Raw genomic sequence first — 22,062 nt, forward strand, 5'->3', positions numbered from 1 at the left:
GCAGGGAGACTGCTGGAAGGCCTGGGGCCTTCCATCTTTCTTGAAGGCAAGAAAACTACCCTTTGCCTTCCAGTCCCTTGAAAGCCCACCTGCACAGCCACTGTATTTAAGGGCAAGTGGACGATGAGAAGCCAGACGGACGCCATGTTTGATGCGGTCAAAGGACGGCGCCCTTAAGGGCAGACAGTGAGAATTGAAGCCACGGTGTCGCCATATTTTCTGGAGGCACCTTCCGGGTCCCTTAACTCTGGTGTCTGTGTACAAGCTGCCCTGAAGTGAATAAACACCGAGGAGGTCTATTTGTCCCCATCAGAATCCCGAATCCCAGCCCTCTTACTTCGGTTCCCTTGGCTGCGTACGGAAGCCGAGGCTGGGCGGGGCCTCGGGCTCGGGATCCCTTCTTGTGGACGACGAGAGCTGAGGCCGGGCGCGGGGACCAGGCGACCGCTGCTCGGGGCTGGGAGGCCCCATGGCGCCGCCCCCGGCCCCGCTCCTGGTGCTGAGACCGGGGGAGACCGGGCCTGGTTGCAAGAAGCCCTTGGCCGTGAGGTTCGCGGACGTGGCCGTGTACTTCTCTCCGGAGGAGTGGGGGTGTCTGCGGCCCGCGCAGAGAGCCCTGTACCGGGACGTGATGCGGGAGACCTACGGCCACCTGGGCGCGCTCGGTGAGGCCCCGGGTCAGAGCCCCCCTCCTGCTTCACTGGGGTCCACAGGGGAGATCAAATAAGGACCCAGAGAATTGTAAGCCTTAATCCCGCCCTATCCCACCAACAGCACCAGCCACCTCCCATCCCTAGCGCTTCAGGTGCCCCCTCGGGAGTCCTTCCATCCCGCATCCGCTTCCTTCTGGAAGGCGCACTTGCAGACCCAGTCCAGATTGAGCCTAAACTTTGAGGAGATGCCCTCACCCTGACGCGGGGGACACCGTCTTCCCAGGGCAGCCTCTCAGGCTAGCACCATGATCCGTGTTCTCTCCCAGGATTCCCAGGCCCCAAACCAGCCCTCATCTCTTGGATGGAACAGGAGAGTGAGGCTTGGAGCCCCGCCGCCCAGGATCCTGAGGAGGGGGAAAGCCTGGGAGGAGCTCTGCGAGGTGAGGGATGGTCCCAGGTCTTCCCTGCCTGGCGTTCCAGAGCTTCCCGTCTAGCAGTGTTTCCTTTCAGATCCCCACCTCCGGCACCCCTAAAGGAATGAAAGAGCCAACCGATGTTGGATACTAGCTAAGGAAAAAAGGCAGACCTGATACAAAGTTTTCAGAACTCGGGACAACTTGAGAACAGAATAAGAATCAGGAGCCCAGACTCCTTCTCCTAGAATCGCTGCTCATTCTCTCATTTTCAGGAACAACTAAAACTCCCTAAGAGGTAAAGAACCTGCCTGCCAATGCAGGAGACGCAAGAGACAGGGATTGGATCCCTGGGTGGGGAAGATCCCCTAGAGGAGGAAATGGCCACCCACTCCAGTATGCTTGCCTGGAGAATCCCATGGACAGAGGAGCCTGGTGGGCTACAGTCCATGGGGTCTCAGAGTTGGACACAACCGAAGCAACTTAGCATACAAGAATGAAAACAGCTTCAGGTCTGCCTTTTACTTTCCTCCAGCAAGGCAAAGTGGTACAAGAGAAAATACCCAGTAATTGACAGCTTGGCTCTTCACTCCCCACTGGCCCTCACCAGAATGCTCACCAGCAAATGCCTTTCCTCCTCTGTAAATGTCTTAACCCTACCAAAAAATTGAGAAACCATAAAAATTATAGCTACTGCTTATTAAGCATTTACTAAGTGATGCTTCTGCTCATTTAATCCTCCCAACAACCCTGTGAAGTAAAGAAAGCATTATATGATTCCCATTTGACACATGAGGAACCAAGGCTCACCTAAGAGATTTGAACCCTGCTTATGGTTTTTCAAAGCCTGTGTGTTATTCACTGGGAAGTACCTTTCTGGCACTTCCCTGAGGAAAAGCATCCTATAACCTGAGACAATATAAGCAAATGTATTTTAAAAAGGAACTTGATTCCTGTTTCCTAGGAGCTACACCCAACAAAAAGGAAGAGGAACCCGAAGCAGGACTAGGAGCCAAAGCACCGAGAAAGGCTCCTGGGAAGGAGAGGCCTGAGGAGCTGGTTAAACACAACCCTGGCACGACCATCAGCAAAACCTCGGCCAGAGCACAGCCACCCAGACAAGCTGCCTGGGACCAGGGTGCAGGTGCTCAGCCCCTGGCCCCCGTACCCAGCGCGGATGCTCAGGCCAGCCAGCGGCGCCACGTGTGTGCAGACTGTGGCCGGCGCTTCACCTACCCCTCGCTGCTGGTCAGCCACCGGCGCATGCACTCCGGTGAGCGGCCATTCCCCTGCCCCGAGTGTGGCATGCGCTTCAAGAGGAAGTTCGCGGTGGAAGCCCACCAGTGGATCCACCGCTCCTGCTCTGGGGGGCGGCGGGGCCGGAGGCCCGGGATCCGGGCTGTGCCTCGGGCCCCAGTCCGAGGTGACCGGGACCCTCCAGTGCTGTTCCGGCACTACCCGGACATCTTTGAGGAGTGCGGGTGAGCGGCTTCCACTGGCAGGGTTTGAGCCTGACCTTGGCGCTGAGGACTCACTGGGTCCCGAGGGAGGCTCCTGAGTCAGGGCTTTGGGACCCACAGTTCATCCTTTGGGCTTTCCTCAAGGATCCCTCAAGTTCCCAAGCTTGTAAAAAGAGAAGTGCCTGTAAAGATTCAAATAGATTAAACTCGACACCCCCTCTCCCCCCATCTTTCTAAAAAAAAACAAAAAATGAGAGTGAGATGCTAGACTTTTCTCAAAGTGTTATCTCAGTGGCAGGTGCGACTAAGATCAAAACTGTCTACAAAAATCCCCACTGCTTATCTGCAGCAGAGGTAAATATCGAGGGGGACTAAAGCCAAGCAGGAGGCCTCAGATGGAGGGCCTGGTCAAGCCCCAGGTAACTGAACCAACAGGAGGCCCAGGCAGTGAAGTGGGTGGAAAGTGTACAGAAGCACCAGATGCAGATCTCATCTCTGTATCTTGCCCTCAAGGCACAGCTGGTAAGTCACCCACCCTCCCTGAGCCTGAGCTCCCTCATCTGTAAAATGAGGATCAATAATATCTACCTCAAAGGGTTACTGTGAAGACTGACATTGTAACAAGATAATATGTGTGGCAGAGTAAATGTGCAATAAACATTTGTTGAAAGAGCGAAAATGACTATTGATATTTTCCACTTCAGATCATGAAAAGAAGTCTGCTAAGGAGGCAGGGATGGGTATCAGTAGCTGTGTTTCCAGATGAGTCAACCGGGGCTCCAAGTTTCACTACTGCAAGGCAGCAAAGCTGGAAACTGGCACTGCCCACATATTTCTACCACTTCCTATGAGCAGTCAGATCTGGGCAGAACACAGAGCAGGGGCTCAGGTAAGAGTGAAGTGAGGGAGTCAGCCTAGCCTATCAGGCAGTCTACCACCATGGCCAGAGACCTTTCACTGAGAAAGGGCAGTCAAGGGACTTCCCTGGTGGTCCAGTGGTTAAGACTTTGCCTTCCAATGCAGGGGACTCAGGTTCAATTCCTGGTGGGGTGACTAAAATCCTACATGCCTGTGGCCAAAAATCCAAAACATAAAACAGAAGCATGTTGTAACAAATTCAATAAAGACTTTAAAAATGATCTAAATAAAGAAATAGGTCTTAAAAGGGAAAAAAAGTCAACATTTAGTGACCATATTGAATGACTTCTGTTGGAGACACTGCCAGGTGATAAGGGAATCCCAAGATGAGGAAAACTAATTGCCCTCATTCAGCAACACCATCTGAAGCCTCTGTGGGATTTTGTGCAGGGCTCCAGGGACACTGACTCAGGTCCAACATTTAAAAGATTGATTGGGGCTGTAATGGAGGAGTCCAGAGGCACCACCATCCTGGTTGGTGATATGCCAGGAAATGCAACTTGGAAGAAAAGGAGTGGTTGTGCTTCCCATAACATTACGTAAGAAATGGTTGTAGTGAGATTTTTCAGGCAGAGGAAGTAGCGATGGAGGCTTATTTCCTAGAAAGGATAAAAGATGGACACAGTGTGGAGTGGAGGTTAGGAGCATGGGCTCTGGAGTCAGACTGTCTGCCTTCAGATCCTGACTCAGCTGCTTTATAACTGTGAACTTGGGCAAGTCACTTCTTGCTCCAAGTCACTTCTCTATGCCTTACTTTCTTTATCTATAAAACCTGGATAATAATAGCATCTACCTCATAAAACTGATGTAATGATTAAATGAGATAATACAGGATGACGCCTTGTACATTAGAGTTTAACAAACACTGGTTATTGCTGTTATTCAAACACAACACAATATAGTATGTGAGCAGGACCAAGAGGAGACACGGGCAGGTCTTCTGAATCAAGAAAGTCTTCCTAGAGGAGGTACTTCCAACTGTCCTTGAAGGATGAGAAAGATTTCAACCAGGATGGGCATGCATAGGGAATGATCAGCAGCTCCACTTGACTGAAACAAATACTGAAAGTAAAGAATAATGGATACCATATGCAGTCGAGAAGCGGGACCTATCTGGGAGGACCACAGATCCTAGTGGGGGATCTTGAGGTTCACCCTGCAGGCACTGAGGAGCCATAGAAAGTCCCTGAGTAGGAGCAGAGCTCCTGCTGTCAGAAACTGTCAGAAAGTGTCTTTGTCTGGACTTCCCTGGTGGTCCAGTGGTTAAGACTCCAACTTTCCAATGCAGGGGCCGAGGGATTGATCCCGTCAGGGAACTAAGACCCCACATGCCCTGTGGCACAGCCAAATTTATATACAGAAGGCAATGGCACCCCACTCCAGTACTCTTGCCTGGAAAATCCCATGGATGGAGGAGCCTGGTAGGCCACAGTCCGTGGGGTCGCAAAGAGTCAGACACGACTGAGCGACTTCACTATCACTTTTCCCTTTCATGCACTGGAGAAGGAAATGGCAACCCACTCCAGTATTCTTGCCTGGAGAATCCCAGGGATGGCGGAGCCCAGTGGGCTGCCGTCTATGGGGTCGCACAGAGTCGGACACGACTGAAGCGACTTAGCAGCAGCAGCAGCATATATACATATGTCTTTGTCAAACAGTGTGGAGTGTGGCCCATGAGAAAAGGCTGGGCATAAGACATGAGAAATCTGCTGGGCGTCTGCTCCCAGGTAGAAGCAATTACCAGCGGGACCGAGCTAGAAAGCAAGACTTCTTTTTTCTTTGCAGTTGCCCTTGTCTGCTGATCTTATAATTGGAAAGGTACTCCTGAGAGACTTCTGTCATAGAACCTGCATGATTCAGTGAACTGACCAACATGAGCTGTGAACAAGTAAGTCCCAGAGGTTTCAAGCGTGGAGAGCTGCAGCAAGGGAGCCCAAGCACTGGGGGAGGCTGTGAAGGTCCAGGGGTGACCAGTACTGGATGGGGTGAGTCATGGGCGGCAGGGGGGGAACTGAAAAGAGGAGGAGCCACCAAGGAGGGAGGAGCAGAACCAGGCATAATGTGTCAAGCGGAACTGTCCAGGTCAGCACTTGGCACAGAGCAAGTGTTGTCAACCCTTTCTCGTTTATCCAGTTAACACGTATCTGCTAAGCATTTACCATGTACCATAACTCCCAAGCACTCAAACGACATACTCGTTTCCCATGACTTGACCCCTAAACACAACCCTATTATGTACTTTTGGTAAAGAATCCACCTGCAATGCAGGAAACCCCAGTTCGATTCCTAGGTTGGGAAGATCCCCTGGAGAAGGGCTAGGCTACCCACTCCAGTATTCTTGGGATTCTCTTGTGGCTCAGCTGGTAAAGAATCTGCCTGCAATAAAGGAGACCTGGGTTTGATCCCTGGGTTGGGAAGATCCCCTGGAAGAGGGAAAGGCTACCCACTCCAGTATTCTGGCCTGGAGAATTATTCCATGGACTACATGGTCCATGGGGGGTTGAAAACAGTCAGACACAACTGAGGAACTTTCACTTTCACTTTTTCTATTATGTACTTTTAATATTTAGAGTCCATGTTGATGTTTGACAGAAAACAACAAAATTCTGTAAAGCGATTATCCTTCAATTAAAAAATAAATAAATTAAAAAATAGTTCAGTTCGGTAACTCAGTTGTGACCCTATGGACTGTAGCACACCAGGCTTCCCTGTCCATCACCAACTCCCGGAGTTTATTCAAACTCACGTCCATGGAGTCAGTGATGCCATCCAACCAATCTCATCCTTTGTCGGCCCCTTTTCCCGCCTTCAATCTTTCCCAGCATCAGGGTCTTTTCCAGTGAGTCAGTTCTTCACATCAGGTGGCCAAAATATTGGTGGTTCAGCTTCAGCATCAGTCCTTCCAATGAATATTCAGGACTGATTTCCTTTAGGATGGACTGGTTGATCTCCCTGCAGTCCAAGGGACTCTCAAGAGTCTTCTCCAACACCACAGTTCAAAAACATCAATTCTTCGGTGCTCAGCTTTCTTTATGGTCCAACTCTCACATCCATACATGATTACTGTAGCTTTGACTAGACAGACCTTTGCTGGCAAAGTAATGTCTCTGCTTTTTAATATGCTGTCTAGTTTGGTTGTAGCTTTTCTTCCAAGGAGCAAGCGTCTTTTAATTTAATGGCTGCAGTCACCATCTGCAGTGATTTTGGAGCCACCAAAAATAAAATCTCACTGTTTCCACTGTTTCCCCATCTATTGCCATGAAGTGATGGGACTGGATGCCATGATCTTAGTTTTCTGAATTTTGAGTTTTAAGCCAACTTTTTCACTCTCCTCTTTCACTTTCATCAAGAGGCTCTTTAGTTCTTCTTCACTTTCTGCCAGAATGGTGGTGTCATCTGCATATCTGAGGTTATTGATATCTCCCAGCAATCTTGATTCCAGCTTGTGCTTCATCCAGCCCAGCGTTTCTCGTGATGTACTCTGCATATAAGTTAAATAAGCAGGGTGACAGTATACAACCTTGATGTACTCCTTTCCCGCTTTGGAAGCAGTCTGTTGTTCCATGTCCAGTTCTAACTGTTGCTTCCTGACCTGCATACAGATTTCTCAGGAGGCTGGTAAAGGGGTCTGCTATTCCCATCTCTAAGAATTTTTCACAGTTTGTTGTGATTCACACAGTCAAAGGCTTTGGCATAGTCAATAAAGCAGAAGATGTTTTTCTGGAACTCTTGCTTTTTCTATGATCCAACAGATGTTGGCAACTTGATCTCTGGTTTCTCTGCCTTTTCTAAATCCAACTTAAACATCTGGACGTTCACGGTTCACATACTGTTGAAGCCTGGCTTGGAGGATTTTGAGCATTACTTTGCTAGCGTGTGAGATGAGTATAATTGTGCGGTAGTTTGAACATATTTTGGCATTGTCTTTCTTTGGGGTTGGAATGAAAACTGATCTTTTCCAGTCCTGTGGCCCCTGCTGAGTTTTCCAAATTTGCTAGTATATTGAGTGCAGCACTTTCACAGCATCATCTTTTAGGCTTTGAAATAGCTCAGCTGGAATTCCATTGCCTCCACTAGCTTTGTTCGTAGTAATGCTTCCTAAGGCCCACTTAACTTTGCATTCCAGGATGTCTAAATAAAAAAAATATTTAGAGCCCATCATTTTATTTTCTTCTCTCTACATTTAATACAACAGCATAGAATCGCACACCCACTCCATTATTCTTGCCTGGGAAATCCCATGGATAGAGGAGCCTGGTGTGCTAAGGTGCATGGCATCACAAAGAGTCAGACATGACTTGGCGACTACAGAACAACAGTGTAATGGCATAGGTGACCAGAAGCAGTTTTTCTGACTTCCAGGTCCCTGCTTCTTGCCCTACCTCACATACAACTGCATCTTCGTAACCTGGCCTAAAATCCCACCTCTCTCTGGTTGCTGAGATTGTGTCTTCAGTAACCCGTCATGTCATGGGTTCTGGAGTCAGAACCCTCACTAGCTGTATGGCTTTGGGTAAGGTCATTCCCCTGGGCCGTGGTCTACTGATCCAGAAGGGTACTTATCTTTGAAGTGTTCTGAGGGATTAAATGAGTTAACAGGCAAATGCACTTAGAACAGAGTCTGGCATGTATTAATAGTAAGTGATGGATCAAGGTAAGCTAATATTATTGATGTCTTCCTCACATCACAGAACCAACTGCTGCTGCTGCTAAGTCGCTTCAGTCGTGTCCGACTCTGTGTGACCCCATAGACGGTAGCCCACCAGGCTCCCCCGTCCCTGGGATTCTCCAGGTAAGAACACTGGAGTGGGTTGCCATTTCCTTCTCCAATGCAGTTCTTGTATAATTGGCTACTGTTCTTTTAGGAGAGCTTGGAATTGGAGGCACACTGAGATGGAGCATTGAAAGCAAATGAGTCCTGTCATCCCTTAATTCATCTCACATTTTTAAACTTTTTTTTTCATCTAACTTTTTTACTTCAATCATGACTTAATAACTTGAGAATCCAGTTTGTTTTCACAATGTCAGCCGGCGCCCGTAAATTCAAAGCGTTAATGTTGCATTTCTTGAACGCGTCTGAAGGAGGCAGCGCCAGGAGGAAAGGCTGGATTAGGAGTCTGAAGACCCAGAGTCACTAACCGGCTGCCTGACCTTGGGTCTTAACTGGGCTTCACTTTCCTCTTCTGTAAAATGTCTGAACTCTAAGGCACTGAGAAGCATGCGTCCCAGTGTCCTCAGTAAGATCCAGTAAATGTGTGAAAATATGATAGATATCTCTGTAGGGCGTAGAGAATCACTGTAGGAATATTTAAGAAACCGTTAGTAGAGGTATGGCGGAGGCTGGGGCAGAGGACATTCACTGAATATTCTTGTGTAACCTTCTAAAAATAAACAAAAATCTGAGAAATGAATTAGTTTGCTAAAAAACTTTTCTAAACACCAGGCCACTGAATGGGCCTTCTTTCGGGGATTGAGAAGAGGACGTTTGTCCGGACCGCCGCTGATTCCTCGCCCTGTGGCCACTCTCCATGTCCCTCACTGCCGCGCGCCCGCGCATCCGCCTCACCTTTCACCCGCCAGATCTGAGCGCGGACGCCGAAACAGCTGCGGCCATCTTAACTATGGGCAAGAGGCCCTTGCAAGGCCACCGGCGGAACAGCAAGAGAAGACCACTCGAGGGGGGAATAAACCAGATCATCAATGCCTTTCTCTAAAATGGACGGTAGAGTGCCACCGCCTCTTCTGAGGGCGCCTTCATTTCTCGGCCCACGGACCAATGAGTTCGGTTAACGGGCCGTTTCCCGCCGTCCTAGAGGGGCCCCACCACAAGCTACTTCCGGTCGCCTGGGCCTGGAGGGGCCCACCCCTACCCTGCACCGGAGGCCGAGTCGCTAGAGTCTCTCCAGGGAGAAGGGGGGGTGGCCGTACGACTCCACCCCCGGCTCCCGATATGGGCTCCCAGCGGTGTCGGTGAAGACTCGGCGGGAAGAAGGTGGGAGAAGGCCGCGGGCATCGTAAAAGTGGCTCTATATTTCTTCCCCGAGGAGTGGGGTGTCTGCGGTGAACAACCTCCACCTCGCGTACGGTGACGCACAGCGTCCCGGATCTCCGAAAAGGGAAGGTAGTGGGTGGGATGAGTCGGGCCGGGTGTCTGACTCCAGTCCTGCCTCATGATAATTGGTTCCCGGGATCCTCGCGAGATCAGTCTGACTGAAATTCATGAGTTACCCTCCACCGTCAGATACCAATACTGGCTCCCCAAGACTTGTGCAAAAACTGAAGAACCTGTACCGGCCTTCAAGGCCCATAGCACTCTAGCCTCGTCCTCTTTCTCTACCAGCACGCCATCTCATTGGCTCCTGCCAAGTAGAATCTTTGTTCTTTGGACGTGCTTCTAGCTTAATGAGTCTTTGTTCTTGCTATTCTGCTCTGTTACACACTACCCTCCAACTCGCACACCCTTCACAGCCTTTCTCAATTGCCATCTTCAAGAAATTTCTTGGAAGGGGGGAGAGGGATGAACTGGGAGATTGGGATTGACATACACACTACCATATATTAAATAGATAACTAGAGCTTTCCTGGTGGCTCAGTGGTAAAGAATCTGCCTGCCAATGCAGGAGACATGAGTTCAGTCCTGGTCTGGGGAGATCCCACGTGCGGAGGAGCAACTAAGTTCAGGTGTCACAACTACTGAAGCCTGCGCGCTCTAGAGCTGATGCTCTGCAACACGAGAGGCCACCGCACTGAGAAGCCCTGGCACTGCAACTAGAGAGTAACCACCACTCACCGAAACTGGAGAAAAGCCCTCACAGCAACAAAGATGCAACACAACCAATAAATAAATAAAAATTTAAAAATAAATAAAATAGATAACTAATAGGGACCTACTATAGAGCATAGGGAACTCTACTCAATATGCTAATGATCTATATGGGAAAAGAATCTAAAAAAGAATCGATGTATATATCACTGATTCACTTTGTTGTACACCTGAAAGTAACACAACACTGTAAATCAACTATACTCCCAATACAAATTTATAAAAGAAAAAGAAGGAAAGAAAGAGAGTAAAGAAATTTCTTCTGGAGCTCTTCTGCCCTGTACTGGAAGTCTCCAAACTGCGGCTCTGTGTCCATCTCTAGCCCTGAGCACAATCTGCCCAAAAGTCCTCTCTGCACCTTTGCCAGCAAATCTCCTACCTGGAATCCTCTTAAAACATCTAGAACAATGCCTGGCATATATGAGGTGCCCAGTGTGTGGTGTGCCTAGTCGCTCAGTTGTGTCTCTTTGTGACCTCATGGACTGTAGCCTGACAGGCTCCTCTGTCCATGGAATTCTCCAGGTAAGAATACTGGAATGAGTTGCCATTCCCTTCTCCAGGGGATCTTCCCGACCCAGGGATTAAACCCGCATGTCCCACATTATTTCTGGCAGATTCTTTACCATCTGAGCCACCAGGGAGTCCCAGTTTTGCCAGACCCCAAACCAACCCTCATCAAGTGGGTGGAGCAGGAGACCCAGCTGTGGGGGACAGATGCTCAGGATTCCCAGGAGTAGGAAGTCTGAAAGAAAGCCAGAAAGATGAGAAGCAGAAGCGATGTCCCAGTTCCAGCTGGAAGGGGAAAACGTTTGTTGAGTAAGAAACACCCCCTGCATGTTCTTTACTGCTGACGTTACTAGTTTTTGCTGGTCTGAATTTATGACACCCACTGGAGACTGCAATCTCGACCTTCTCTGTCTCACTTAATTGGCTCTGAGGCATCCCTTGGTCCCATGATTAGGTCATACTTCATGAATCATCCAAAGGTCAGTGGCCATGTGTGAATTCAAGTTTAGGAGGGAGGCAGTTTGAGACTTCCCTGGCAGTCCAGTGGTTAAGATTTCGTGCTCCCAAGGCACGTCCCACAGCATGGCCAAAAAATAAAAGTTTAGTATGGAGGCAGTATATCTGTCTCTCAGGTCCCTGGTCCCTATAACAGCTGCTCCTCTGGTTGAGAGTATCTCCTCTGTTGACCCTAGAGTGGGTGGAAATGTCCCTGACCTGCAAGCCCTCAACTGGCTCATAGTCTAGAAGGGGGCTTCCAGGGACTGGGTACCCACTGAATGCTTCTGTCCTCGTGAAGTTTGATTCTATCAGCCTGAACATGAGTAGGCCTTGGAGAGTTAATAGGGAAAAATGTAAGTTTTGAATTTGTTTCCCAGCACTCATTCAGAAAAGTGATACATTTGGAAGGGGTCAGCAGAAGGAGTCTATCTGGGAGTCGTCATGAGGCCCTGGAGTCAGAGACACTGATGTGGTCTTTGAGCCTGTGGCCAAGGCTTCCTGTAGTCAGGGTTTTCCCAGGCCCTCAGCCTGTGCCCAGCTTCAACACCTGGCACTGAGGACTTACCTTCATCCCCATCCGGACTGCAATTATCCTTTACCTTTACCTTCAACTTGGCCCAGTGCACTCTTTTTTTTTTTTTTTTTTTTAATATTTATTTTATTTGGCCAAGCCAGGTCTTAGTTGTGGCATGTGAACTCTTCGTTGCAGCATGTGGGATCTAGTTCCCTGACCAGGGATTGAATGTGGACCCCCTGCAATGGAAGCATGGAGTCTCAACCACTGGACTGCCAGGGGAGTCCGGGCCCAGTGCATTCTGGAGAGGGACCCTTCACCTGCAGCTAGTGCCATACCTTTCATGCTATTTGCTGACTCACACAGGCAAGGAGTCTTACTATTGTCCCCACAGTGGAAGGTGCTGCAGCCAGAGGCCACTAGTAGACCCACCAGCCTGGTGCCGTGGCCCTCAGGGTCCCATCTAGGGGAGCAGACTCTGCCCTAGGCTCTTCTCCAGGAGGGTCCAGACCCCCCTGCAAGTTTCTAGCACTACCCAGGGCTCTCTTCCAGGTCTGTGTGTGATGGGGATGGGCACTGACAGGACCCACCAGCCTGGTGCCGTGGCCCTCAGGGTCCCATCTAGGGGAGCAGACTCTGCCCTAGGCTCTTCTCCAGGAGGGTCCAGACCCCCCTGCAAGTTTCTAGCACTACCCAGGGCTCTCTTCCAGGTCTGTGTGTGATGGGGATGGGCACTGACAGGTGACCAAAAGCCTTCACTCTTAATGGAAATTTTCTATTGTCTCTTTTGTCTTTCAGGGGGCCTGAGAGGCGAGGAGGATTAGGGCCCCTAGTCAACTCTGTGCCCTTAGTCCTTGTCCTCTACTGTCCACCCTCCAACAAGCCTCTCTCTTTGGCCAGGCTGACCCCTCCCAAGTTTATGTCTTCCCCTTCCCTTCTTCTGTTGAAAAATTTTTTTTTGGCTGTGCTGAATCTTAGTTGCAGCACGAAGGATCTTCGATCTTCATGGTAGCACACGGGATCTTTAGTTTTGGCATGCAAACTTAGTTGCAGCCTGTGGGATCTAGTTCCCTGATCAGGGATCAAACCAGGTCTCCCTGCACTGGCAGTGCAGAGTCTTAGCCACTGGGTCACCAGGGAAGTTCAGAGATCAGTTCTTTACTTGCCCACCTGCCCTGGGGAGAAGCAGTCACCAGATACAAGGAGTCTGCGAAGGTCTCAGGGAGGCCTTTGAAGGGAAGGAGGCAAACACACCAAAGCTCCAGAGTAAGCCCCCAGAGCAGCAAATGTGAAGCACATGTCCATGAAGTGTGTGAAATGCAGTGATTGAATTATCTGGCCAAAGGGAAAATATCAAGGCTTCTTAGGGCAGGGTATATTTATGAAGGCTTGTGGGAAGCACTGAGTAGGCAGTCAATAAATGTGTCCAGTGAGAGAGAGCTTGGAGGTAAAAATGATGAAGAGAGTTGGTGCCATTTGCTAAGACAAGACCCCAGGAGCGGCAGGCAGAGGGAAAAAAAGGATGAGTTCAGCTTGAGCCTGCAAAATCTGAGGTGTTCGTGGGCCATCCATGCCAGGGCTCGGTGGCTCTGGGACCAGGAATTCAAGGAACTTGCCTTGAGCTAGAGCTAAATGGATGTTTGGGAGGCGTCCCGAAGGGTACGTGGGGAGGGGGTAAGCTTACAGAAAGAGGGTCCTCCCGACCTTTCTCACCTCATCCTACCCTCCCCCGGCTGCCCCCACGATCTCCTGAAACTGAAGTTCCCAGAAGTTCTATAGCTCGATCAAGTTTCCAATAGAGAAGTTTCTTTTACCCGCTCCATTCTTTTACCCTCAACACTGGGGGAAGCGTGCGGTTACCCAGCGATGGGCCAGCCACAAGACCTAACGTCTGAAATCACCGCGCGGAGCGGGCCAGGGTCGAGGCTGGAGGTCGCTGCTCCAAGCCTGAGAGGGGCGGCGGCGAGGCCTCCAGCGCGGCGGGCGCGGGGACCCGGCGGGGAAGCCCAGCCGCCGCGCCTCCGAGGCCCGGCGCCGCGCTCAGGAGAACGCCACCCCCCGCCACCACCACCCCCACCCCCACCCCCCCGGGTCGGTGGCGGCGCCTTCTCGGGCGCCTGTAGCCGCCGCGGCCATGTTGGCTAAGGGCTCGAAGACAAAGCCACCTGGAGACAGCCGGGTGGCGTCATCCGGGCACGATGGCGCGGGAGTGAGATGCGTGGGGCCGCGTGGCCGCCATCTCAGGAGAGCACCTTCAGCCACCTGCCCTCAGTGTGCAGCCACCCCCGTGGACCCTCGAGGGGCCGTTCCTGCTCTCCCGGCCTCCCGACCGCGCCCCTATCTTGAGCCCGGCCGGGGAGCGTTCTGGATCTCGGAGGCTCCGCGGACCCCGGCGGGTAGGGGTGGCGCCGGCCCGCCGCCCGAGTGGCATTTACGATGGCGCCGCCCCCGGCCCCGCTCCCTGCGGCGCGGGAACCTAACGGGGTCGGGCCCCAGGGGGGGACATCCGAGCCCGTGAGCTTCGCGGACGTGGCCGTGTACTTCTCCCCGGAGGAATGGGGGTGTCTGCGGCCCGCGCAGAGGGCCCTGTACCGGGACGTGATGCGGGAGACCTATGGCCACCTGGGCGCGCTCGGTGAGGCCCCACCTGCTCGCCTGTGCTCACACCCCAGTCCACCCCGCCCAGCCTCTGGATCCTGCACGTGTAGTGGGAGGCCCCAGGAAGCCGGGACCGTGGGCGGCGGCCTCCCCCGCAGCGTAGGCTTGCGTTCTCTTCCCCTTCCCTCCAGGCTTCCGAGGCACCAAGCCAGCCCTCATCTCCTGGGTGGAGGAAGAGGCAGAACTGTGGGGTCCAGATGCCGGGCCTCCTGAGATGAGAGAGTGTCTTACAGAAGCAGACACAGGTGAAGTAGTGGGGACTTTGACCCCTGGGGACTTCCTCTGGGTCCTACCCATCATGTTACCCTCTGCCAATTCGTTACCTGCTCATCAGTTTCCTGCCTGAATTGCTTTCCCAGCTAAGGCTATTATTATGCCTGATCCCTGCCTAGCTTCTGGATTCAGCCTAGAAAGGGCCCGTGAGTGTGACCCAGGCATCCCTGCCTCTCCACTCCCCAGCTCCTCCGAACCTGAGCCCCTGACGTCTAGCTGGTCTCTTAAGTTCCTCTGAGCGCCACATCACCCCACCTGCTGTTTGCCTGTTCTCTAGCTCTTCCACCAACTCCTGTGTTCACTTTGTTTTTGTTATATTTTTGTTGCAGCCTCCTTTCTCTTGGCTGGTACTGTTTTGTTCTCTGGTTCATCCTGTATTCCTGCTGCACTTGTGCCCAGCCCCTTTGAACTTGTCAGTGTCCGCCCCCTTCATGCCTCTCTTTGTGCTGTTGCCGCTGCTGGCTGCATACTTAATCTATTCATGCTCTGTGATCTAGCTCAACTGTCTTCCCCCCCCCCACTCCCATTTCCCCAGCCCCAAGAATGTACCGTGCTCCTGTCCTTCCTTCTCTTTTTGTCTCAACAGTTTTTCTTTCTGTCCTGTGCGATTGAGGGTAAAGTGTAACTTCTAACTCCCCTGCCTGTACCGAGCTGAGTCCCAGAGGCAGCTGTATCTAAGAGGCTTCTCTGTCCCCATAGTGGGTGTGAGCATCAAGGACCAGGATAAGCTGAGGTCTGAGCTCTCCCCTTGTCTCCCAGCAGATTCCGGAAACCAGGCAGAAAAAGGACAAAGAGGAGGGAGGGAGGCACTGGGGAAGATCCTTTCTGTGGACGCTCAGCTTCCCCGGCTGACGGCTCTCAAACCCCTCTCTGCTGGCTTTCCTTATGGTTGGCAGCAGCCACCGAAGGTGCCTCGCCGGGGTCGCCCGCCACTCTCTGCCCACCCCCCGGTCCCCAGAGCTGACCGGCGGCATGGGTGCTACGTGTGCGGGAAGAGTTTCGCCTGGCGCTCCACCCTAGTGGAGCATCTCTACACCCACACGGGCGAGAAGCCCTTCGGCTGCCCGGACTGTGGCAAGGGCTTCAGCCAGGCGTCCTCTCTGAGCAAGCACCGGGCCATCCACCGTGGGGAACGGCCCCACCGCTGTCCGGACTGCGGCCGGGCCTTCACCCAGCGCTCGGCCCTCACCACCCACCTCCGGGTCCACACGGGCGAGAAGCCCTACCGCTGCGCCAACTGCGGCCGCTGCTTCAGCCAGAGCTCCGCCCTCTACCAGCACCAGCGGGTCCACAGCGGGGAGACCCCCTTCCCCTGCCCGGACTGTGGCCGTGCCTTCGCCCACGCCTCGGACCTCCGGCGCCACGTGCGCACCCACACCGGCGAGAAGCCCTACCCGTGCCCAGACTGCGGGCGCTGCTTCCGGCAGAGCTCCGAGATGGCCGCCCACCGGCGCACCCACAGCGGCGAGCGCCCCTACGCCTGTCCTCAGTGTGGCAGGTGCTTCGGCCAGAAGTCAGCCATGGCCAAGCACCAGTGGGTCCATCGTCCAGGGGCGGGGGTGCGCAGGAGTGGGGGTGCCGGTGGGCTGCCTGTGCCCCTGGCCTCTGCCCAAGGGGACCTGGACCCCCCCGTGGGCTTCCAGCATTACCCAGAGATATTCCAGGAGTGTGGGTGATGGCTTCATGGGTGACAAAGCCAAGGGTGAAGATGTGGACATTGTCTGAGGCCCAAGATGGCCTCAGGGGCCTCAGACTCAGGCAAGGCTGGGGAGGTCACAAAATTCCCAGAGGACGCTGGACCTGGGCGTGGGGGGTGAGGACCGTTTTATCTTAGGCCTTCACCAGTTTCATCTGAGACCTTGTCCCCTATGGTCCCAGACTCTAGAGCCCCCTTTGCTGAGTCAGGGCTGAGGTAAGAACCCCCCCTAGACTTCCACTATGGAAAAGGCTGTTTCTCATGTAAGAGGGCTGAGGTGGAGAATTTTGTTTTATCCACTGACTTGACTGCAGAACTTAAAAACTGATGGCCACGTACTGAATCTGGTCTCCCAACAGCCTTTTACAATACCTGTATTTTTAGACCAGCCAGCATTTTTAAGTGTTACGAATTATTGGTTAAGGTGTAAAAATCAAGCTATTTCACACAAACAAGTTTCTGGCCTCTTGAAAAAATCCAAAGATTTGGCCACTTGACCTGAGCTCCCACAAAACCACAATTGACAGGAGCTGAGAGGCCACTGTGAATGGAGTCCAGGCTCTTCAGTTTAGCCCACCTGCCAACTCCTTAGCACTTCCTGACCAGTGTCAGCTGCCACTTGTCATGGCTGTCTCTAGCAAAGCAGGCCGTCTCCATCTGGCATTTTCTACTCATTTACATAACCTGTTGGACTCCTGTAGTCATTTTTTTTTAAATATGTATTTTTAATACATAAAAATATGTATTTATTTTATTTATTTGGCTGGTCTTAGTTGCAGCATGCAGGATCTAGTTCCCCAACCAGGGATCGAACCCGAGCCCGCGGCATTGGGAGCACTGAGTCTTAGCCACTGGACCACTAGGGATGCCCCCTCCTGTAGTCATTTGAGTTTACAAACTGTAATCTATGGCATTCAGTTCTTGAATCAGGGATTCAGGTAGAGAGCACATTTGCGAAAGGGCAGCAGGAGAGAAGTAAAAGCAGGCTTTTATGTTAGATCTTGGCTCGTATTGCATTTTATGGTTTACAAAGGACTGTCTTGTCCATCAACTCAATTCACCCTCATAATTGCCTATGGAAGGAAGCACCTGCTTGGAGAGGACAGATCATCAGGAAGAGGCAGTTAGGACTGAATCTTTTTAATATTTATTTATTTGGCTGCATTGGGTCTAGTTGTGGCACACCAGCTCAGTAGTTGTGGGGTGCAGGTTTAGTTGCCCTGTTGTATGTAGGATCTTTGTTCCCAGGCCAGGGATTGAACCTGCATCCTCTCCATTGGAAGGTGGACTCTTAACCAATGGACCACCAGGGAAGTTCCAGGACTGAATCTGTTGCCCCAAATAAGTGATATCTCCACCTCAGCACCTCTCAGCTGACCTGCACTTCCTGTTTTTGAAGGAAAAGGATCCGAGAGCCCCTGTGATATGTCGGATCTTTGTTCCCTTCTTGGGCCTTCCTGGGAGACCCCTATGGCTTAGGCTTTGCCATTTTAGGCTCAGATGGGAAGGCCTCATTACATTTTTTTTAAATGGCTTTATTTTATTTAATCTTTTGCTCTGTGGCATGTAGGATCTTTGTTCCCTGAGCAGGGATCAAACCTGTGCCCCTTGCATAGGAAGCGCAGAGTCTTAACCACTGGACCACCAGGGAAGTCCCTCATCACATTTTTGAACTGAAAGAGATCTTAGGCTTTCCATCCTTTTGCAGTTGGGGACACAGACTGGGAAAGACTGAGCAACCTGCCCAAGATCTCACACAGGGTGAGAGATGCTAGGATTCTTGGTTTCCTTCTGTCTTTACCACACCACTCCTGAGTTCCTTGCCAGTGTCTCAGCCAGGGTTCTGAAGGCATCTCCCAGACAGGGACAGAGCAGCTCAGTGTCAGTGAAGCCCAGGTACAGGATGAGTGATAAGGCCAACAAGGCAAGGGAAAAACCAGCCTGAGAGGAGAGTTCCAGGGCCAACAAAATCAAAGCTTGCATCTTCACTCTCTAGGATCTCCATCACCAGCAAAGGGGAACCAGAACAGGGACATTTGGGGTCAGTAGCCAGAGGGAACAGTGCTTGTCTATATTCTCAAGCTCTGCACGGAATCCCTTCCCCATCACCCTGCAACTCCATTACTCATCTACCACTCATTTCTTTGTGGTCAGAGTCCAGCGTTGCCCAGGTGATGGAAGCAGCCAGCCATGGACAGACAGACTCTTTCCTGCCACTGGTCAGGACAACCTTTCACCTCAAGTAGGATTAGCAAGGGCTTATGTCCTTGGTTGCCTTCTGACAACTCAGCCCTGTGTCTGGCCTAACTTAGGAAGAAACCAGATTTGTCAACCTAAAGGAACTTCTAAAGGAAGAGGTTGAAAATTTGGGGAAAAGACACTGTTTAGGTAAACTGATGAACTGACTTGATTCCAACCTAATTGGCCCCACCAAGACCTCTCTTAGCCTTAAGTTCACTGGGAGAATCTGCCAACTGTCACAAGGGAGATGTGGGCGTGAGGAGAGGCACCTTGGCAGTAGTAGCTACCTTTTAATCCCCTAAAGAAGCCATCCTGCCCTTCAGCACTGCCTGAGGAATGCACAGCTTGCAATACCAGTTCTCAGCTCGGCCTCAAAGCCAGATCTAGACCCTGCCCTGAGCTTGCAAATTAAATGTATTGTAATTAATACTTTCTCTTGAGTACTTTGAAGTTTTCAAGACTTGCTTAGGGCCCCCAAACCAAATCCAACTCCTTTGCTTCCTGCCCTCCTGACCCAAATTTCCTTCATTTAATCAATTTTTGAGTGTCATGGAACACCTAAGCCTCAGTCTTACCCCCTTCTTAGCTCCTCACTCCTTGGCACAGATTCTTACCCCCCCCAAAGATAGGGCTCCTCTTTAATTATTGGCTACACTGGGTCTTCACTGCTGTGCACAGGCTTTCTCTAGTTGCAGCAAGTGGGGGCTACTCTCTAGCTGTGGTATATGGGCTTCTCATTTCAGTAGCTTCTCTTGTTGCAGACCATGGGCTCTAGAGCGTGCAGGCTCAGTAGTTGTGGCTCACAGGCTTAGTTGCATTCGAGGCACGTGGATCCTTCCCAGACCAGGGACTGAACCCGTGTCCTCTGAATTGGCAGGCAGATTCTTAACCACTGGACCACCAGGGACCTACCATAGGTCTTTGAGGCTCAGTCTGTGAAGCAAGTTGAGCCAGGAAGAGGGTTTTTCTAGGGCTTCTTTGGTGCATCAGGAGAAATGCTTGTCTGTACCAGTGAAAACCTGAGCCCTATCCACATGGCCTATCCCTAATGTGTCCAAGCCATGTAAAGGGTATTGATTTGATCTCCAAAGACCCCCTAAGTCCGGGCGGGGTGGCGGGGGGAGGCAATATTTGTTTATGTGTATCTTTCTAGGAACAGTATGTGCAAAGACAACTAGGATTCAGAGGCTAAAATCTGCCCCAGACCAGTATTTTTCAAAGTAAGGCCTTTCTGCCACAGAATTACATGTGGTATCTTTTCAGAAAGCAGCTGTCTCCCTGGGCTCTGTCCCTAGTCTGTTGAATCAGTATTTCCAGGGATGGAATCTTATGCCTGCTTAAGTTTGAGAGGATGACTGCTCTGAACAGAAAAACTTATTTTTCTGGCTGCTCTTAGCTTTACAAGTGTAGGGGTTGGTCTCTGGGTGTGTTCTGAATGTGTCAGGCCAGCTGATGACCTTGCCATACACACAGACTCTCATTTCCTTTGTTCTTCCCAAAAGGGCCTGTGCCATGACTGGTCTTTTCCTGGGTACCTTAAGTCTTGATTATACCAGGGCATCACTTGTAGTATCTGACAGAAGGACTTTTACTTATTTTTTTAAGGGTTTTTTTTCTTTTTCTGATTATTATTTATATTTGGCTGCACTGGGGCTTTGTTGCTATGCAGAGACTTTCTCTAGTTGCAGCAAGTGGGGGCTACTCTTCATTGTGGTGTGCAGGCTTCTCATTGCTACTCGTTGCAGAACATGGGCTCTAGGGCACCTGGGCTTCAGTAATTGTGGCACACAGATTTAGCTGCTCCTCAGCACATGATCTTCCTGGACCAGGGCTCGAACCCGTGTCCCCTGCATTGGCGGGCAGATTCCTAACCACTGCACCACCAGGGAAGCCCCAGAAGGCCTTTCAGAGGGTTTGTCCGTTGCATGCAGGGAGGAAGCAGATCACAGAGGAGCCCCTCTCACACTGAGAACCTACCTTGAGTATGGGCCAAGCCACCATAAACAGGCTGCCCACTGAATAGCTCTGCCCCGGTGCTCCTGCATACCACGGGATGATTCTGTGGATAAAGTGGTTGCCCAACTCAGGACACACACACTCAGGGTCAAGTTGGAACCCTCATCAGAGCCTTCCCTGTGCTTCTAGCCTGTCATTGCTATGGCGGGTGGCAGGCCGAGGCTGGCTGCCTCTCGAAGGCCCACTGATGAGGACAGGTGCTGGAGGAGGCTGCCTGGCAGTCGGTCATATACTAATGAGACTGAATTTCCATGTGGAAATACTGGTGCCAGGGCCGACTGAAGCCCTGGACCCACTCCTACTACTCATGGGGCTTGAGGCCTGTGCTATGAAGAGTGCAGGTAGTGGACCACGTCAGAGCTGGGGCTGGAGGGCTCACTATACACTTTGCAGGGGACGGCTGCTCTCTGGTGTGAGTCTCCTGGTAGGTAAGAAGGTTGGAGGTCAGAGAGAAGTGTCTCATGAAGGTCCTTTGTGTGCTTTGGCGATGATCAGAAGGTGCCCCAGGTCCCACTCTTTCCATAATCACTGCACTTGTAGGCTCTTCTGCTTGCGGACCCTCTAGTGCTCTACCCTGTGAGCCGTTCTCCACAAAGCTTTTTGGACAGAAATTGGGATGGGAGAGAGGTATGGAGCTGGAAGCTGATCCTTTGGAGGGCAGAAAAGGACTTCTGCCTTATTAGTAGGAAGGTGTCTGTCTGTGATTGTTTGTAAGCCTCTACTGAGAAAGATTGCTTCTCTCCAGCCTTTGCCCATTTGCAATTCTCCAAATTCTTGTTCTCATCTCTTTTCAGGAGAATGGAAGATGTCATCTTTCCTCCCAACCAGTTTCCTTCCTTCCTTTGTCTGAGTAGGCAACAGGAGAACAATCTATGTCTCCTGCATCATTCACAAAGGGAGAATGTGGTTCATTAGTTGTCAAGAACACTAGTTTTAGCAGCAAGGATAGAAAAAGGTCAAGAATTGGATTCTACTGTCTTTCCAGGATCACTTTTCCTTTGATTCAAAGCTGCACCTATGTTTCTCAGGTTCCCTTTCTCCAGAAGCCTCTATCCAAGTCAGACAGGAGTGGAAAATTCTTAACTGCCTTAAAGGCCAGATGGTTCTCTATCCACTTCCCCTCCTGAACTCTATTACCCTCACCTGAAGGAATTCTCATAGGATCCTTACCTCCCTGTGAGAAAATCCAGGAACCAGGGACTAAGGCTCCAAGGGACTGAGTTCAACTCAGGCTTCAGAGCAGGTGGAGGGGAGAAGCAGGGTTAACAGAAAAGAAAGCAACCTTCTTTCTGCAGCAGGATTCCCTACCCCCACCCCCCCCAACCTCCTCTGCCCCGGACTGGCCCCTTTGAGAACCTGTGAGAAAAAGAAAACTGCTGGGACGGGGAGAGA

General features: G+C 51.3%; 2 protein-coding genes and 1 long non-coding RNA gene across 9 annotated transcripts; 2 read left to right on the forward strand and 1 right to left on the reverse strand.

The window, feature by feature from the left end:
• The first annotated feature begins 256 nt into the window (after window positions 1-256).
• Window positions 257-8,855, forward strand: ZNF688 (zinc finger protein 688). 3 transcript variants are annotated; one of them, XR_014072278.1, is made up of 7 exons: window positions 257-665; window positions 980-1,093; window positions 2,031-2,339; window positions 3,231-3,415; window positions 5,230-5,332; window positions 8,136-8,236; window positions 8,310-8,855. XR_014072278.1 is itself a non-coding variant. In XM_081553035.1 (3 exons), exons 1-3 carry the CDS (start codon window positions 470-472, stop codon window positions 2,549-2,551), a joined length of 831 nt encoding a protein of 276 aa, XP_081409161.1. In that variant the 5' UTR covers window positions 257-469; the 3' UTR covers window positions 2,552-3,205. The 3 variants fall into 3 exon arrangements, 2 of the variants coding, with proteins under 2 accessions (XP_081409161.1, XP_081409162.1); XM_081553035.1 differs by lacking the exons at window positions 3,231-3,415; window positions 5,230-5,332; window positions 8,136-8,236; window positions 8,310-8,855 and having other exon boundaries at window positions 2,031-3,205; XM_081553036.1 differs by lacking the exons at window positions 980-1,093; window positions 3,231-3,415; window positions 5,230-5,332; window positions 8,136-8,236; window positions 8,310-8,855 and having other exon boundaries at window positions 2,031-3,205.
• Window positions 5,986-9,531, reverse strand: LOC145531218 (uncharacterized). Its single transcript, XR_014072284.1, has 2 exons — window positions 9,011-9,531; window positions 5,986-7,575 (listed from the first exon to the last, which is right to left on the reverse strand). It is a non-coding gene; the product is annotated as an uncharacterized LOC145531218 (long non-coding RNA).
• A 1,256-nt stretch (window positions 9,532-10,787) lies between these two features.
• On the forward strand, window positions 10,788-19,081 carry LOC145531214 (zinc finger protein 764-like). Of its 5 annotated transcripts, none has more exons than XM_081553033.1 (4): window positions 13,954-14,421; window positions 14,576-14,689; window positions 15,477-15,945; window positions 16,198-17,410. In XM_081553033.1, the coding sequence occupies exons 1-4, from the start codon at window positions 14,223-14,225 to the stop codon at window positions 16,391-16,393; spliced, it is 978 nt and encodes a 325-aa protein (XP_081409159.1). In that variant the 5' UTR covers window positions 13,954-14,222; the 3' UTR covers window positions 16,394-17,410. The 5 variants fall into 5 exon arrangements, with proteins under 5 accessions (XP_081409158.1, XP_081409159.1, XP_081409160.1 ...); XM_081553034.1 differs by having other exon boundaries at window positions 15,480-15,945; XM_081553032.1 differs by lacking the exon at window positions 13,954-14,421 and adding an exon at window positions 10,788-11,083 and having other exon boundaries at window positions 15,480-19,081.
• The last annotated feature ends 2,981 nt before the right edge of the window (window positions 19,082-22,062 follow it).

This window comes from Giraffa tippelskirchi, chromosome 13, assembly GCF_054371585.1.
Source record: "Giraffa tippelskirchi isolate mGirTip1 chromosome 13, T2T-mGirTip1v1.2.pri, whole genome shotgun sequence".
NCBI lineage: Eukaryota > Metazoa > Chordata > Mammalia > Artiodactyla > Giraffidae > Giraffa > Giraffa tippelskirchi.

Coding starts and splice junctions, on each gene's coding strand:
- ZNF688 (XM_081553035.1), top strand. CDS start 470: ATGGCGCCGCCCCCGGCCCCGCTCCTGGTGCTGAGACCGGGGGAGACC. Junction 666..979: donor CGGCCACCTGGGCGCGCTCG/GTGAGGCCCCGG, acceptor GTTCTCTCCCAG/GATTCCCAGGCCCCAAACCA. Junction 1,094..2,030: donor CCTGGGAGGAGCTCTGCGAG/GTGAGGGATGGT, acceptor CCTGTTTCCTAG/GAGCTACACCCAACAAAAAG.
- LOC145531214 (XM_081553029.1), top strand. CDS start 14,223: ATGGCGCCGCCCCCGGCCCCGCTCCCTGCGGCGCGGGAACCTAACGGG. Junction 14,422..14,575: donor TGGCCACCTGGGCGCGCTCG/GTGAGGCCCCAC, acceptor CCTTCCCTCCAG/GCTTCCGAGGCACCAAGCCA. Junction 14,690..15,476: donor TCTTACAGAAGCAGACACAG/GTGAAGTAGTGG, acceptor CTTGTCTCCCAG/CAGATTCCGGAAACCAGGCA.